The sequence below is a fragment of the Eschscholzia californica genome, unplaced genomic scaffold (assembly GCF_041429995.1).
Source record: "Eschscholzia californica isolate CP2 unplaced genomic scaffold, dmEscCali1.0.p SCAF_1, whole genome shotgun sequence".
Lineage (NCBI taxonomy): Eukaryota > Viridiplantae > Streptophyta > Magnoliopsida > Ranunculales > Papaveraceae > Eschscholzia > Eschscholzia californica.
In genome coordinates, this window is record NW_028238198.1 from 21,975,140 (window position 1) to 21,990,038 (window position 14,899).

General features: G+C 37.9%; 1 protein-coding gene across 1 annotated transcript; it reads right to left on the minus strand.

The window, feature by feature from the left end:
• Nucleotides 1-10,315, minus strand: LOC147565153 (uncharacterized). The gene is made up of 4 exons (XM_086647597.1): nucleotides 8,688-10,315; nucleotides 7,389-7,760; nucleotides 187-311; nucleotides 1-84 (listed from the first exon to the last, which is right to left on the minus strand). Exons 1-4 carry the CDS (start codon nucleotides 10,306-10,308, stop codon nucleotides 1-3), a joined length of 2,202 nt encoding a protein of 733 aa, XP_086503723.1. The 5' UTR covers nucleotides 10,309-10,315.
• Between the last annotated feature and the right edge of the window lie 4,584 nt (nucleotides 10,316-14,899).

Below are 14,899 nucleotides of genomic sequence, written 5' to 3' on the forward strand. Positions count from 1 at the left end.
TCACACCCTAGCAGTTATCCTGTGAAATCCAAAAATGTAGTTGTAAATCCGACTCTGAAACTCGAATTGGGGTTGATTTGAAACCTGCAATTATTATCCTTGATGGTCATACAGTTGATTAGAACAATATTGATGGGTTTGGATTCTCTCTTTCCTGTTCTTCATCCACATGAAGATGATGAGTACCCAGGTGGAAAGAATTTCTTCCCAATCAAAATCCCAAGATGGGTATTTCTTCAATCCAAAGGTAATTGATTCCCATGAAGGTTCTATGAAATAAGTAAACTTAATTTCAGATTCAGGTGAAGAACCTGCAGATCCACCACTTCCAAAAAACAACAGTGAGGAAGATGGTGATGATGATAATAAACAATCAACCTTTGAACAAATCTTCTCCTCAGATGTTAATTATGAAGAACCCTAAAAACCCATTTCTTCCACTGCTGGCTTTCATGACAATTTTGATGAAGAGCCCACTTTTGAAACCCCATTTTTGGAAGAGAATTTTTGCAATTCCTGTTTCTTGTTAGCTAAGCTTTGACAAATTGCTTGAAACTTTGAATCAACAAGTGAATTTAAAGTTTTGTGGGTTTTTGAATTGAAGAACTCGTTTGCTTCATGGGGATTGATTTAGGGCTTAGGTAATTATTAATCTCTGGTTTTGTTGTTGTTGATGATTCATTAAGGTTTGATGGTTTTGGTTCCATGGGTGAGTTGAAGAAGGATTTGGTGTTGTATCTGATATACCTGAACTTGGGTAAGTTGATTCAACCCAACTAAACCATTAGATTGCTCAAGATCCAAGCTTGGATCATTAGAGTTCAAAACCCCTGGATAAAACATCTGGATTGTTGATGTTGAGCAAATATCTGAGTTATAAAGTTAGGTTGTGAAGAAATTTCAGGAGAAGGGGGACAAGAAGAAGATAAGGAAGTGAAGATGGGCTTAGAGAAGATGAAAGAAAGAGATGCAAAGAAGCGGGATTATTAGATTGGGGGCGTGGAGAGCGTGCAGAGAAGAAGATAAAGATCAATCACACTCTGAAATTTTAACCGTTGGATTAGACGGGGTATTTTCGTCACGAATCATGCGTGTGATTCACACGCGACCCATTTAACGAGAAAATGACGGAAAAAGATCAATTGGGGGTTAACGCCATAACACTTTTGATTTTGGGGGTGAAGTCCTAATATCACTAAATAAATCTCAATTCAGATTTCAGATCTGAAAAAAGAAAAAAACAAACAGCACCTTACCCAAAATTGATACGTAGTTCTGATTTGCACCACTTTATTGCTATGATTTTTTAGTAAGGATCTAGAACCGTACCCTATCAAATTACTCTAGGTTTTGGTAGGTACCCGGTATTTCTAACTTGTTATTTAATCATTTTTACCACTAATTATTAAAGTTATACTTCAGTAAAAGAATCTAATAATTCTTACTAGAATTTTGATGGGCCTAGAAAGGTTACCCTAAATAGGTCTACACCCGCAAGTGCACGGGTGTCAAGTTGTAATATTTCCGGTAAGACCGGTTCGTTCCTCAGAGACTAAGTTAAACTAAATTCTAACCTTAAAACTATAAAGATTTAAAAATTCGATTTTTGATTTTTTAACGATTAAATAGCAAATTATTAAAATAACGTAAATAAGTAATAACGGAGAACGGATGAATGGAGGAAAAGTCTAGGGTTTTGAATCTATTTTAATCATGCATAAACATCGATTTAATTCTATTACCTTTTGGTGACTAAACTAATAATCAATTCTTAAGGATTCTAACTATTATTTATCAACTATCAAGTATCCAATATTAAAGAATTTAATCTAAATATAATGGATCAAGACTAACGAAGTATAAATAATGAAAGACTTAAAAAGAAGTTGAAATATATCTAAGCACCTAAGTTGTCGAAATAATCATAATAATCATGCATAACACAAAAATGTCATCAAAACCCTAAACTAGATGTTTAGCTACTTATCATAATCATGATGGAAGAGATAAAAAATTAATAAAATAAAGGAGAGATAAGGAATCGGCAAAGAAACAACCTTTTTCTCGCAATTTTCCCTCTGCGCAGCCAAACAGACCCTTAGGAAAGGGATTTTCCTTCTGAATTTGCTGAATTCTGCCAAACAGAACCTTAGGGAAAATTATTTTCTCGTCTTCCCGGAATCGGTTTCCTGGTGAGAAAATAATTTTCCTCCTCTGGTTTTTCTCTCTCTCTACTGTTTTCTCCTTCTTTCTTCCCCTAGACTTTCTCTTTATCTTTCTTTAACAATAATAAACTATCTCTTTCTCTCTTTAATCGAACCAGCAAAGGGAGAAGAAGATAAAGAGATGTAAAAATTGATTTTTTTATTAATAAGAAATCTCTCTCTCTCTCTTTACAGTATCTCTCCTGACTCTCTCTTTCTAATCTTATCTCTCTCACAAAGATAATAATCAGAAGAAGAAGAGGAAAAAGAAATAAAACTTCAACTCCCACAAACTCTCTTTCTCTCTCTAGCTCTAGTTCTCGGTTTCTCCCTCTAAACTTCCTTGTCTGTTCTGTTTTTGCTGTCGAGATGAGATGATTCCCTTTCTCTCTCTTTCTGTCTTCTATATAGCCGAGTGAAGCCTCAAAAACTCTTTCCTTCTCTGTCAAATTTCTTTCCACAACCGAGAGATTTTTCTCTCATTCCCCATTTCTCTCTTTCCTTCTCTGTCTATTATCTCCTTCCATGTATCTTCTTCTTTCCATTTCTATTCGAAATCCTCACTTTCCTTTCCTGTCCTTCTTTCTATTTCTTCTCTTGGTCGGAAAATCGAATCTCGGTTATAAGGAAAGAGGAAGAAGAAGATGATGACGTCATCTGACGTCATCCGAGTCGGGTTGGGCTGCCCGGGTCACGCGTACAGCTTGGTGTACCTCTGGACGTGACAGAAAGTAGCCCGCGTATTCCCTGGTCCATTCGATTTCTTGCCGGATGCATGCCACGTGTCCCTCTTGACTTTTAGTATACCCAATTTGACCCGAACTTTGACTTGCTCTAATTTATTCATCCGGACTCCGATTTGACTTCCGTTTTCGCCTACGGGTTCATCTTGGACTCTACTTTCCATCCGAGCACTAATACTGATCATGAAATCAGAATCAAAAAATGACCAAAATACCCCTAATCTGCATTTCTCCGACTTTTATTCGTTTTGCACACATAACTCTGAAAAAGGTACCTGAGTAAGGAAACACAAGCAAAACATCAGAGTAACAGCTCGAATTAGACTAACTAGTCTAATAATTCCGGTAAGACCGGTTCGTTCCTCAGAGACTAAGTGAAACCTATTCTAAGACTTGGAATTAAGACGGTTTTTGTTTTTGAAAATTTAGTTTTTGGTATAAAATAATAAAATGCTAAAACAAATGTATGAACTCAACTGGGGAGAGGACCTAGGATTTTGGAATTCCACTTTGAACTATCATAAATTATTTAACTCTTTTCTGACACGATTCTTTAATTTTATAACTCAACGTCTAGTAAAGTAGTTTTACCTAAACATCGGAAAATCAAACATTTGAAATAAACATATCTAGAATGAACTATGCTAAATTCAAGTCCTAAATAATTGTATCCCAACTATCACCTATCAAATTTCAAGTATAAACCATCAAAGAAACTTACTTCTAAGTATGATCTATCAAGCTCTAAGTATAGACGATGAAGCTACTACCATTATTTTATGGAATCGAAATGAGCATAGTAAAACAATAACGCATATCTTAAGAATCATGAAAAGGAAGAGATTAAATTGTTTACTCATGCTTAAAACTTCACCAACACCGTATAAGGAGAGACATAAACATTAATACCAATGTGATCCTTATAAGTGTCTTGTTATCAATCTAAGAAAATAAAACAAATCCAAGACAAGTAAAAGAAATCACCATGAAGATGCTCAAAATCCCAACATGATGATGATGTAAGTGATGGAGAGTTTTGATAATATTTGGTTCCTCTCACAAGAACCTTTATCAAGTCCCTCTCAAACCCTCTTTAAACACAAGGAATGTGTTAATTGTTCTCTCTGTCTCTTTGATTTATGCTTGTAGAAGAAAATTACAAAGAATAAGGTTAAAGTCTCTCACAAACCCTCCCCATCTCTACAATTCTCTCTCTTTTTTCTCTTTGAATTTATAAAACAGGAGAAGAACAAGAAGAAGGTAATGGTAGCTCAGACCTCTCTTTCTCTCTCTTTTTACATAAAAGCTCTCTCTCTCTCTCTCTCTCTAAAAATTACTTGAAGCCCGGAGAGGAGAAGAAGAGCTCCCTGTTTTATTGCCCCGAAGATGAGATACCTCTTTGTCTCTGTTATCTCTTATATATATATAGAAGAAGAAGAAGAAGAAGAAGAAGAAGAAGAAGAACCAGCTACTGTCCTCTTTCTATGTCTGATTCCTAATGCAAGAAATCTCCATCGAATCCTCTCTAATCATAACTCTTTCTTTCTATTCTCTGTTGTTGGAAACTCCAGCCGAGATTCCCCTAAAGAAGACCAACCCAGCTCCCCATAAATCTTCTATCTTCAATCCTTTTACAGTAAGAAATCTCAAGCTTTTTGTTCTTAGAACTCTTTCCTTTCCTCTCTTCACATAAAATATCAACCTCCTCTGTAAAATAATCTCCATCGAATCCTCCTTCTATCTAAATAACTCGCAATCATATCTCCTTCTTCCAGCTATTATAATTTCTTTCAATCCAGAGAATATTCGATTCTCTCTAAATCGATTTCCCTAGTTTGTTTCTTTCCCTCTCTAGTAATACTCCTGACTTAATTTGAATGGAGAGAGAGAGAGAAACAGAAAATAAGAGATAAAGGAAAGAATTGATTGGCAAAAATCGTGGGTTGACCAACCGGTTAAGGCATTCGTGTGAGCTGTCAAAGCTAGCGATGCAGTGCATCGCGATGTACTTTAGGAGACTATCTGACCGTTTGATCCAATAACGTGCATCTTAAGACCGTCAGATCGCCGAAGGATCACTGAAGCTTGGACGCGCTTGAGTACCGCACCATGCTCCAGGTAACTCCAGAGTGCCCTCCCATGGAGCCCGAAGATGTACCACACAGACCTGCTGCCGTCAGATTGCACCTTGTCATCCTGATAGATTTGCGCCACGTGTCATGTAGCTGACTTGGTCAACTGATTTTGACCCCAACTTTGACCTATCCTAGTTTTCGCATCCGGACTCCGATTTGACTTCTGTCTTCACCCACGGATTCGTCTTGGACTCTTCTTTCCATCAGAGTACTAATATTGACCAGAATACCCTTGTCATTAAAATGACCAAAATGCCCCTCAAGTATGTCTTTATCATGATGTTTCCGCATCGAACTCCGTGAATAAGACCTGAGAAAGAAAATCAAACAAATAATCAGAGTAACCGCTCGAACTGGACTAACTAACCCGAGTTAAGAGGTTCAAATGAGACTGTTTCATGTCTCATCAAACATCCCCAAACTTAGATTTTGCTAGTCCTCGAGCAAAAATAGACAAATAAAACTAAACCCACCTTCACCACTTTCGTAGGGAATCACGATTGCACTTAGCACGTGCAACAAGCCGTTAAACCTCTAGGTTACCCAAGAGGACGAGTTTTGTCTCGTGAGGGTTTGCAGTGAATATACCCACAAAATTCAAAGATCAAAAATGCAAAAGGGTTTAAATATGATGTGGACCAAAAATGTTCATCCGGTAGATTTTCGAAAGTTAATAGAAATGAAATCTAAGTTGACCAAACCATTCAAATGCTAAAAATCCCTTCACTAGTAATCAAGACCTAAAGTGCACATGACCAGCCAATATGAGTATCATTTCGGTTCCAAACAGACAAGACCTCGATTACCTTCTCAATACATTTCGCCTCGACTACTGCCTCACGGTCATACACTCAGAAATTCAAGTCACTCAGAAATGTTTCACTCAATGTGCGAGTATGAGCATGAAGAAAAACTCAACACATTACAAAAGACGGACTAAATTTTTGGTAAACGACGGATCTCATAGAAAGGAAACAACCACTAATACGGAATGGGGAAGCTAACCAACTCTTCTCACCTGATCAACCATCTAACAATGCTTCCTAGAGGTCAATAGACTATAGTGATGAACTAGAACTCCTGAGAACTCGACGTCTTCAAATCTTCAAGAACTACTTCAAGGGATAAATACTCAAACACTACTAAATAAACACTTTTCCTTTTTTTCTTTTTTTCTTTTTCTATTTCTATTTTTTTTTTCTTTCTCTTTTTTTTTTTTTTTTTTTTTTTTTTTTTTTTTTCATACGACTCATAATACAAATACTACTTTCTACACATTATTCTTTCCTTGGTACTATTCTCTCCACTTTGCTTCATGCCTTATTCTCAGGGTTCTAACAAATGGATTTCTATCTTCCTCTAGTTGACACTGTTTTCAAGTTTCTCAGACTACAAGAGAAAGGTTTACTTCCTGATGACATCCTTAGTGGTTGTAAAATTTGAACTCAAGAGATCAAATGAGTTCTTCTTTCAATATTGCGAGGTTGAGTAGCTCTTCATTCTACTCGGAGTTAGCGCAAAAGAGATCACTCAAAGCAAAAAGAAAGGCTCAGAATCTCACATGGGTTAAGTCTCCACTAATGATCAATTAAGTTCTCCCAGAAAAGTCTACTGTTCACCTATCTAACACTCACATGGCTAGTGCACAGACAACTTCAAGACTCGAATTTCGTGGAAAAACCTTTAGCAAAAGTGTAGTACAACCAACTAGACTCTATAACTATTAACAAGCAAAAACAACTAGACTCACATTTTCAACCCAAAAATTAAAAATTTTGAAAAATTTTAAACCCTTTTGAATTTTTGAAATAAGGACTAAAAATTCAATCCCCTATCCCCAAACTTAAACCAAACATTGTCCTCAATGTTCTGAAGACTATGCAAAAATAAAGGGTGAAGGGAAAGACATTACCAGATTCAGATGTCCCATGCGTGGGTTGCCTCCCAGAAAGCGCTAAGTTTAACGTCTTCAGCCAGACGATACAGATGTTTCAACAAACCTTAAGTAACAGCTCCATAAACCAATAGGCGAAACATCTGAGGATCTACCCAGGACACGCATTGATTAGTGAATGATAGTCTCACACTTGTGTAAATATGTTGCAGTACCGGTGAGACTATCGTGATCAGGTAAGAATCCCCAAACTTAGACGACAATAAAGTCGTTAAGTTTGGCCATGGACTAGAAAAAGTATAGTTCGGACAGAAAGGATCTATGTAAGGAGGAGAAACCAAGTGAGAGATTGCATAATATTCTAAATAGGCTCCGGAGGGACAAGATGTAAGATGATCACAGACATCCATACTTAGACTAGCGGTTTCCAAAACAGGTATGTTGGGTACTTCCAAAGGAATAACCTGACTTCCCGACTCAAACTCCCAAGAAATTGGTTCAGATAAACCTTCTGTAATCTCTTTTATCATAATGTAATCAGGGTCCTTGAAGAATTCTGGATCTTCACCTAAGTCAAACGAGTCATCACTTTCATTTAATAGATTGAGCACCCATGACTCATCATCTTCGTTTCTGGAAAGAGTTTCGCGGTTATCCATAAGATTATGGATAAAACGAGGTGTTGATACCGAAGATAACATGACCTCGACTTCTCGCTCCTCTAGAAGCGCCTCAAAAGTTTCGTCAGAACTAACAATTGACTCATACGATGGAAGTGGTGACTCTAAGGTGTGCAAACTAATCGACTCAGATACTAATAAGGAAGTAGACTCTGATATGTTTTCTATCTCATTAATACTAGCTTCCTCATCTAAGCATAAAAGTGCCAATAGAGTTTCTAAAGGATCTCTCGATTGAGTTGTTGGTAATGCATCTTGAACTAATAACTCCACCAAGTTCAACCCACTGAACTCATCTATGTCATCAGGGTGAAGTCCCGCATTAAAAATATTCATCTCCACCGTCATATTTCCAAATGACAATCTTAAAAGACCACTTCTACAGTATATGACAGCATTTGATGTAGCTAAAAATGGTCGACCCAAAATGACAGGGATTTGACTTTGGGTATCATGAACGGGTTCAGTATCTAGGATGATGAAATCTATAGGAAAGATAAACTCACCAACTTTTATCAGAACATCCTCTACTATGCCACGTGGTCGCCTAATAGACCGATCTGCCAGCTGAAGAACTACAGAAGTAGGTTTTATTTCTCCTAAACCTAATTGTAAGTACACCGAGTAAGGAAGAAGGTTAACACTGGCACCTAGATCTAACAAAGCTCGCTCGATCTTATAGTCTCCTATAGTGCAAGGTAATGTAGGACTTCCTGGATCTTTGTACTTAGGTGGAAGGTTTTGCTGGATGATAGAACTCACTTGTTGAGTTAAGAAGACCTTCTTATGCACATTCATCTTACGCTTTCTAGTACATAGGTCCTTAAGGAACTTAGCGTAAGCTGGGATCTGTTTAATTGCATCTAGTAATGGAATATTAATGTTGACTTGTTTAAATATTTCCATTATCTCCTCGAACTGAGACTTTTTCTTTGGCTCTACGAGACGCTGAGGATACGGGGCTCTAGGAATGTAAGGCTCAGGCACTACAGGTGGTTCCTCAGATTCAGGAGCCTTCTCAGGCTCTTTACTAGGGACACTAGTTGGTAAGGTGGGTTGCTCAGAGTTTAGTTCACTATCTTCGGGAACTCTTACCTTGTTGTCAATTACCTTACCACTTCTAAGGGTGGTTACTGCATTGGCCTGATCCATTGGTTGTTTACCTAGTGTACTTTTTGGGTTTTGCTCAGTTTGACTAGGAAACATACCCTGTACTCTCTGCCTAAGGGCTTCTCTAAGTTGACCTACCTCGGTTCTTAAACTAGTTACAGCCTGGTTGGTCTCTTGTACAGTCTGGTTAGTCTGTTGTAAAGCCTGGTTGGTCTGTTGTATAGACTGGTTGGTCTGTTGTAAAGACTCTTTATGGGCTCTAGCTAGTTGCTTCATGATTTCCTCTAAAGACTCACTGTTTTGAGAAGGATATTGGGTACTAGATTGACCCTGATTTTGAGCATAAAGATTCCTAAGAGCATTAAACCCAAGAGGGTTCATGGAACTACTAGGCTGTTCCTGATTTTGACCCTTGGACCAGGAGAAATTGGGATGATTTCTCCAACCTGGATTATACGTGTTAGAATAAGGGTCATACTTCTGATGATTGTCTTGCCTAGAGTTTTGGTAAAGAACATAAGCTTGTTCTTTTTCAGCAGAATCAAGAAATAGGGTACATTTGTTCCCTATATGAGAAGGGTCTCCACAGACGAAGCACGGATAAGAGGTGGATTCATTTCCAACACTCATGACCTGAGTGGGATCCTCCCTGAATGCTTTAGGCTGACCAAGCTCTAGGGCTTCTATTCTTCTAGCCATGGCAGCGAGTGTAAGCTCTGACTCATCAACTCTAAAGATGCCACTTTTACTTGGAGTAGGATTTGCCCTAGTAGGAGGTCCTCTAGAAGTTTCCCATTGGTGGGACTTCTCAGCTAATTCTTCTAAAAAGGCCATGCACTCATCAGCACTCTTACCGATAAACCCGCCATTACAGAATGACTCTACCATGGATGTAGTTGAATAATTTAATCCATCATAAAGAATCTGGACTAGTCTCATTTTCTCAAAACCATGATGTGGACACTGTAATTCAAGTTCTTTGAACCTCTCAAGATAGTTATAAAGAGACTCTCCTTCTTGTTGCACAAAACTGTTAAGACTTTGCCTTAAAGTGATAGTTTTGTGTTTAGGGAAGAATTTCAGAAGGAACAAATTGCTTAATTCTTCCCATTTAGTAATGGAGTGAGGTTGTAAGGCATACAACCAAGATTTTGCTTTCTCTCTCAAAGAGAAAGGGAACAACCTAAGCTTCACTATTTCATCAGACATATTGGGGAATCTTATAGTCCCACAGATTTCTTCAAAATCCCTAACATGGTGGTAAGGATTCTCGTTCTCAACTCCACGAAAGAGTGGGAGCATTTGGATAATGCTCGGCTTTAACTCGAAGTGAGCCGTGGAGTGGGGTAACTGTATGCATGATGGTTGAGATGTTCTAGTAGGGTTCATGTAATCCCTGAGTGTCATAGGTGGATTTCCATCCCTGGCTTGGTTTAGATTTTCACCCATAGTGTCACTCAAAGAGAGATTGGCTAGAAGATTACTTAGATGGGTTTCTCTACTGATGAAACGACCTCTCTTATCACGATATCTATCGGGCATAAACTAGAGTCCAATGACCAAGGATATTCTCAAAAACTTTTTTTTTTTTTTTTTTTTTTTTTTTTTAATCGAAAACCGAGGAATCACTACGAAGACCCTAGAGGAAAGCAAACACAATCAGTCTGACTCCACCAAGCAACCTAAACAGAATCTAGACGAAAGACAAGTTGGTCAGATTTCCCTTAAAAATCTAGACAGCTCCTACTTCGTTACAAAGCTTGAACTATAATGTTTATAAGGGTTACTCCGTCCAAGTACTACGATCAAACAACTCCTGGAGACGACCAACGATAAACGTTGTGATAGCCGTCCAACCTGGTAACGTTTCCTCTTCTCGAGGCGACCTTATAAAGAGTTGAATGAACTTTCCCTTTAGGAATGCCCAAATAAAAATTAAGTCCCTGAATTGTGCCAAAGATCCTATGAGCTCGTCACCTTAGGGGCTGATGTCTAATTCAGATTTTAGATTTTTTTTAGGTGAAGTTTGGGATCGTGAATGTTGTTACCTATTTGGGCAAGAGAACGGTGATGAAATCCGTCTCCTATCTTTCAATTGGGTTATTGCCCTTACTAGAATGCTTACACTAAGCAATTCGATCAAAACAATTAGGCACACAAAACACGCAAATACCCACTGACAGGGGCTTCGTGGGTGATTAGAGAAATTACCTCCCGTTCCAGACGGGCGATGACCCTTGCAGACGACCCGGGCCACTCTCCCGTGAGTGTTCGAACCCGAGGCTTCGCTTTGGTTTTCGGTTACAATTTATAAAGCCCTCCAATTTAGGGTCAAAACTTTAATACCAAAAATAAAAACTAGAAAGTCTAAAAGTCTCTCTCTCACCAAAAATAAAAAAAAATACTAAAAATAAAATGTAAATTTTCCTTCTTGAGCTCCTCTCCTTGTTGCGCCTTTTCCTTCGTTCCTTAGCGTTCTACACACCAAAAATGGAAAAGCAAGTCAAAGTGTCCAAAAATAAAAACTTACCAAAAAAAGAAATAAAATTAGATTCAATTCAGACTAAGTCCCCGGCAGCGGCGCCAAAAACTTGATGGGCCTAAAAAGTTTCCTAAATAGGTCACCACCCGCAAGTATACGGGCGTCAAGTAATAATTCCGGTAAGACCGGTTCGTTCCTCAGAGACTAAGTGAAACCTATTCTAAGACTTGGAATTAAGACGGTTTTTGTTTTTGAAAATTTAGTTTTTGGTATAAAATAATAAAATGCTAAAACAAATGTATGAACTCAACTGGGGAGAGGACCTAGGATTTTGGAATTCCACTTTGAACTATCATAAATTATTTAACTCTTTTCTGACACGATTCTTTAATTTTATAACTCAACGTCTAGTAAAGTAGTTTTACCTAAACATCGGAAAATCAAACATTTGAAATAAACATATCTAGAATGAACTATGCTAAATTCAAGTCCTAAATAATTGTATCCCAACTATCACCTATCAAATTTCAAGTATAAACCATCAAAGAAACTTACTTCTAAGTATGATCTATCAAGCTCTAAGTATAGACGATGAAGCTACTACCATTATTTTATGGAATCGAAATGAGCATAGTAAAACAATAACGCATATCTTAAGAATCATGAAAAGGAAGAGATTAAATTGTTTACTCATGCTTAAAACTTCACCAACACCGTATAAGGAGAGACATAAACATTAATACCAATGTGATCCTTATAAGTGTCTTGTTATCAATCTAAGAAAATAAAACAAATCCAAGACAAGTAAAAGAAATCACCATGAAGATGCTCAAAATCCCAACATGATGATGATGTAAGTGATGGAGAGTTTTGATAATATTTGGTTCCTCTCACAAGAACCTTTATCAAGTCCCTCTCAAACCCTCTTTAAACACAAGGAATGTGTTAATTGTTCTCTCTGTCTCTTTGATTTATGCTTGTAGAAGAAAATTACAAAGAATAAGGTTAAAGTCTCTCACAAACCCTCCCCATCTCTACAATTCTCTCTCTTTTTTCTCTTTGAATTTATAAAACAGGAGAAGAACAAGAAGAAGGTAATGGTAGCTCAGACCTCTCTTTCTCTCTCTTTTTACATAAAAGCTCTCTCTCTCTCTCTCTCTCTAAAAATTACTTGAAGCCCGGAGAGGAGAAGAAGAGCTCCCTGTTTTATTGCCCCGAAGATGAGATACCTCTTTGTCTCTGTTATCTCTTATATATATATAGAAGAAGAAGAAGAAGAAGAAGAAGAAGAAGAAGAACCAGCTACTGTCCTCTTTCTATGTCTGATTCCTAATGCAAGAAATCTCCATCGAATCCTCTCTAATCATAACTCTTTCTTTCTATTCTCTGTTGTTGGAAACTCCAGCCGAGATTCCCCTAAAGAAGACCAACCCAGCTCCCCATAAATCTTCTATCTTCAATCCTTTTACAGTAAGAAATCTCAAGCTTTTTGTTCTTAGAACTCTTTCCTTTCCTCTCTTCACATAAAATATCAACCTCCTCTGTAAAATAATCTCCATCGAATCCTCCTTCTATCTAAATAACTCGCAATCATATCTCCTTCTTCCAGCTATTATAATTTCTTTCAATCCAGAGAATATTCGATTCTCTCTAAATCGATTTCCCTAGTTTGTTTCTTTCCCTCTCTAGTAATACTCCTGACTTAATTTGAATGGAGAGAGAGAGAGAAACAGAAAATAAGAGATAAAGGAAAGAATTGATTGGCAAAAATCGTGGGTTGACCAACCGGTTAAGGCATTCGTGTGAGCTGTCAAAGCTAGCGATGCAGTGCATCGCGATGTACTTTAGGAGACTATCTGACCGTTTGATCCAATAACGTGCATCTTAAGACCGTCAGATCGCCGAAGGATCACTGAAGCTTGGACGCGCTTGAGTACCGCACCATGCTCCAGGTAACTCCAGAGTGCCCTCCCATGGAGCCCGAAGATGTACCACACAGACCTGCTGCCGTCAGATTGCACCTTGTCATCCTGATAGATTTGCGCCACGTGTCATGTAGCTGACTTGGTCAACTGATTTTGACCCCAACTTTGACCTATCCTAGTTTTCGCATCCGGACTCCGATTTGACTTCTGTCTTCACCCACGGATTCGTCTTGGACTCTTCTTTCCATCAGAGTACTAATATTGACCAGAATACCCTTGTCATTAAAATGACCAAAATGCCCCTCAAGTATGTCTTTATCATGATGTTTCCGCATCGAACTCCGTGAATAAGACCTGAGAAAGAAAATCAAACAAATAATCAGAGTAACCGCTCGAACTGGACTAACTAACCCGAGTTAAGAGGTTCAAATGAGACTGTTTCATGTCTCATCAAATTTATTTAATAAGAGATAGATGATCAAATTATTAAGTTTACAACAAATTTTAACATGATGTTTCGCGAAATTACTATAAAATTTGTTAATAAATTTATTTAGATTACAAATTAAGAATGTCATACTAAGTGAGAAATTCAAATAACGTAGTTACTATAACATAATATAAAACAAGTAATTTAGACTTTAAAATTTGTAAGAACACCCCTTAGAAACCTATTAAAGTCGTGTATCATGTTTGGTGTGTGTCGTCTGATATGCTCAATCTTATCGGTTCCAATTAGTGGTGCTCAAAAGGCCGGGCCGGGCCGGCCCGGCCTTTTATAGAACGGTCCAGGCCGGGTTGCGGGCCGGGCCCAAGCAACCCGGGCTGGAATAGTCCCGGGCCGGGCCGGTCCCGGGTTGGCTAAACCTATGGCCCAGCCCGGGACCGTGACTTGACCCAGGCCAGGCCTATCCGGGCCGGGCCGGGCCAAACCCGGGTTTGACCAGGCTAATCTGTTTTTTTTTTTTTTTCCTGATTTTTAATATGAAACTCAATTAAAACTTAACTAATCCTAAAATTAAATTAAAAAGTAATATTACAAATATAAAACTATTTGTAATAGAACTTACTTAAAAGAAAATAAAACTTATCACGTAGTATTAAAGTAATGACTATTTACCTAAACAAATCGAACTTACCTAAAGTAAATTAAAACAAAATGGAACTTACTTAAAAAATTTATAGTATTTACTAAAAATTTCTTCTCTTACTCGAAAAGAAAAGATTTTCTAAAACTTACACAAATAGTTTAATGAAACTTATATTCTTTTTATATTCTCTAACTTAAAAAGGAAAAGATTTTCTAAACTTACATAAGGATATGAATCCTTAACATAAATATAAATATTTCTTTCTAACTCAACAACTTACCTAAATTTATTTTTAGATAAGATTTTTTAAAGCGTACCAAAAATTTCTTCTCCAACTTAAGTTTGCTATATTTTCTAAATAGGATATAAATGATGAGGCTATATTTTCTAAATAGGATTTAAAGAAAGAAAGAAAGAAAAAGGGGAAAAAAAAAGTTGCCGGGCTCAATCCGGGTTTTCCCGGGCCGGGCCGGGCCTAGCCCGTCGGGGCCAAAATAGAGGCCCAGCCCGGGCCCGGGACAGAACCCGGGTTGACCTGGCCCGTTTTCCGTACGGGCCAGGCCGGTCCGGGCCTGTACGGAACGGGCCGGTCCCGGGCCCAACCCGGGCCGGCCCGGCCTTTTGAGCACCTCTAG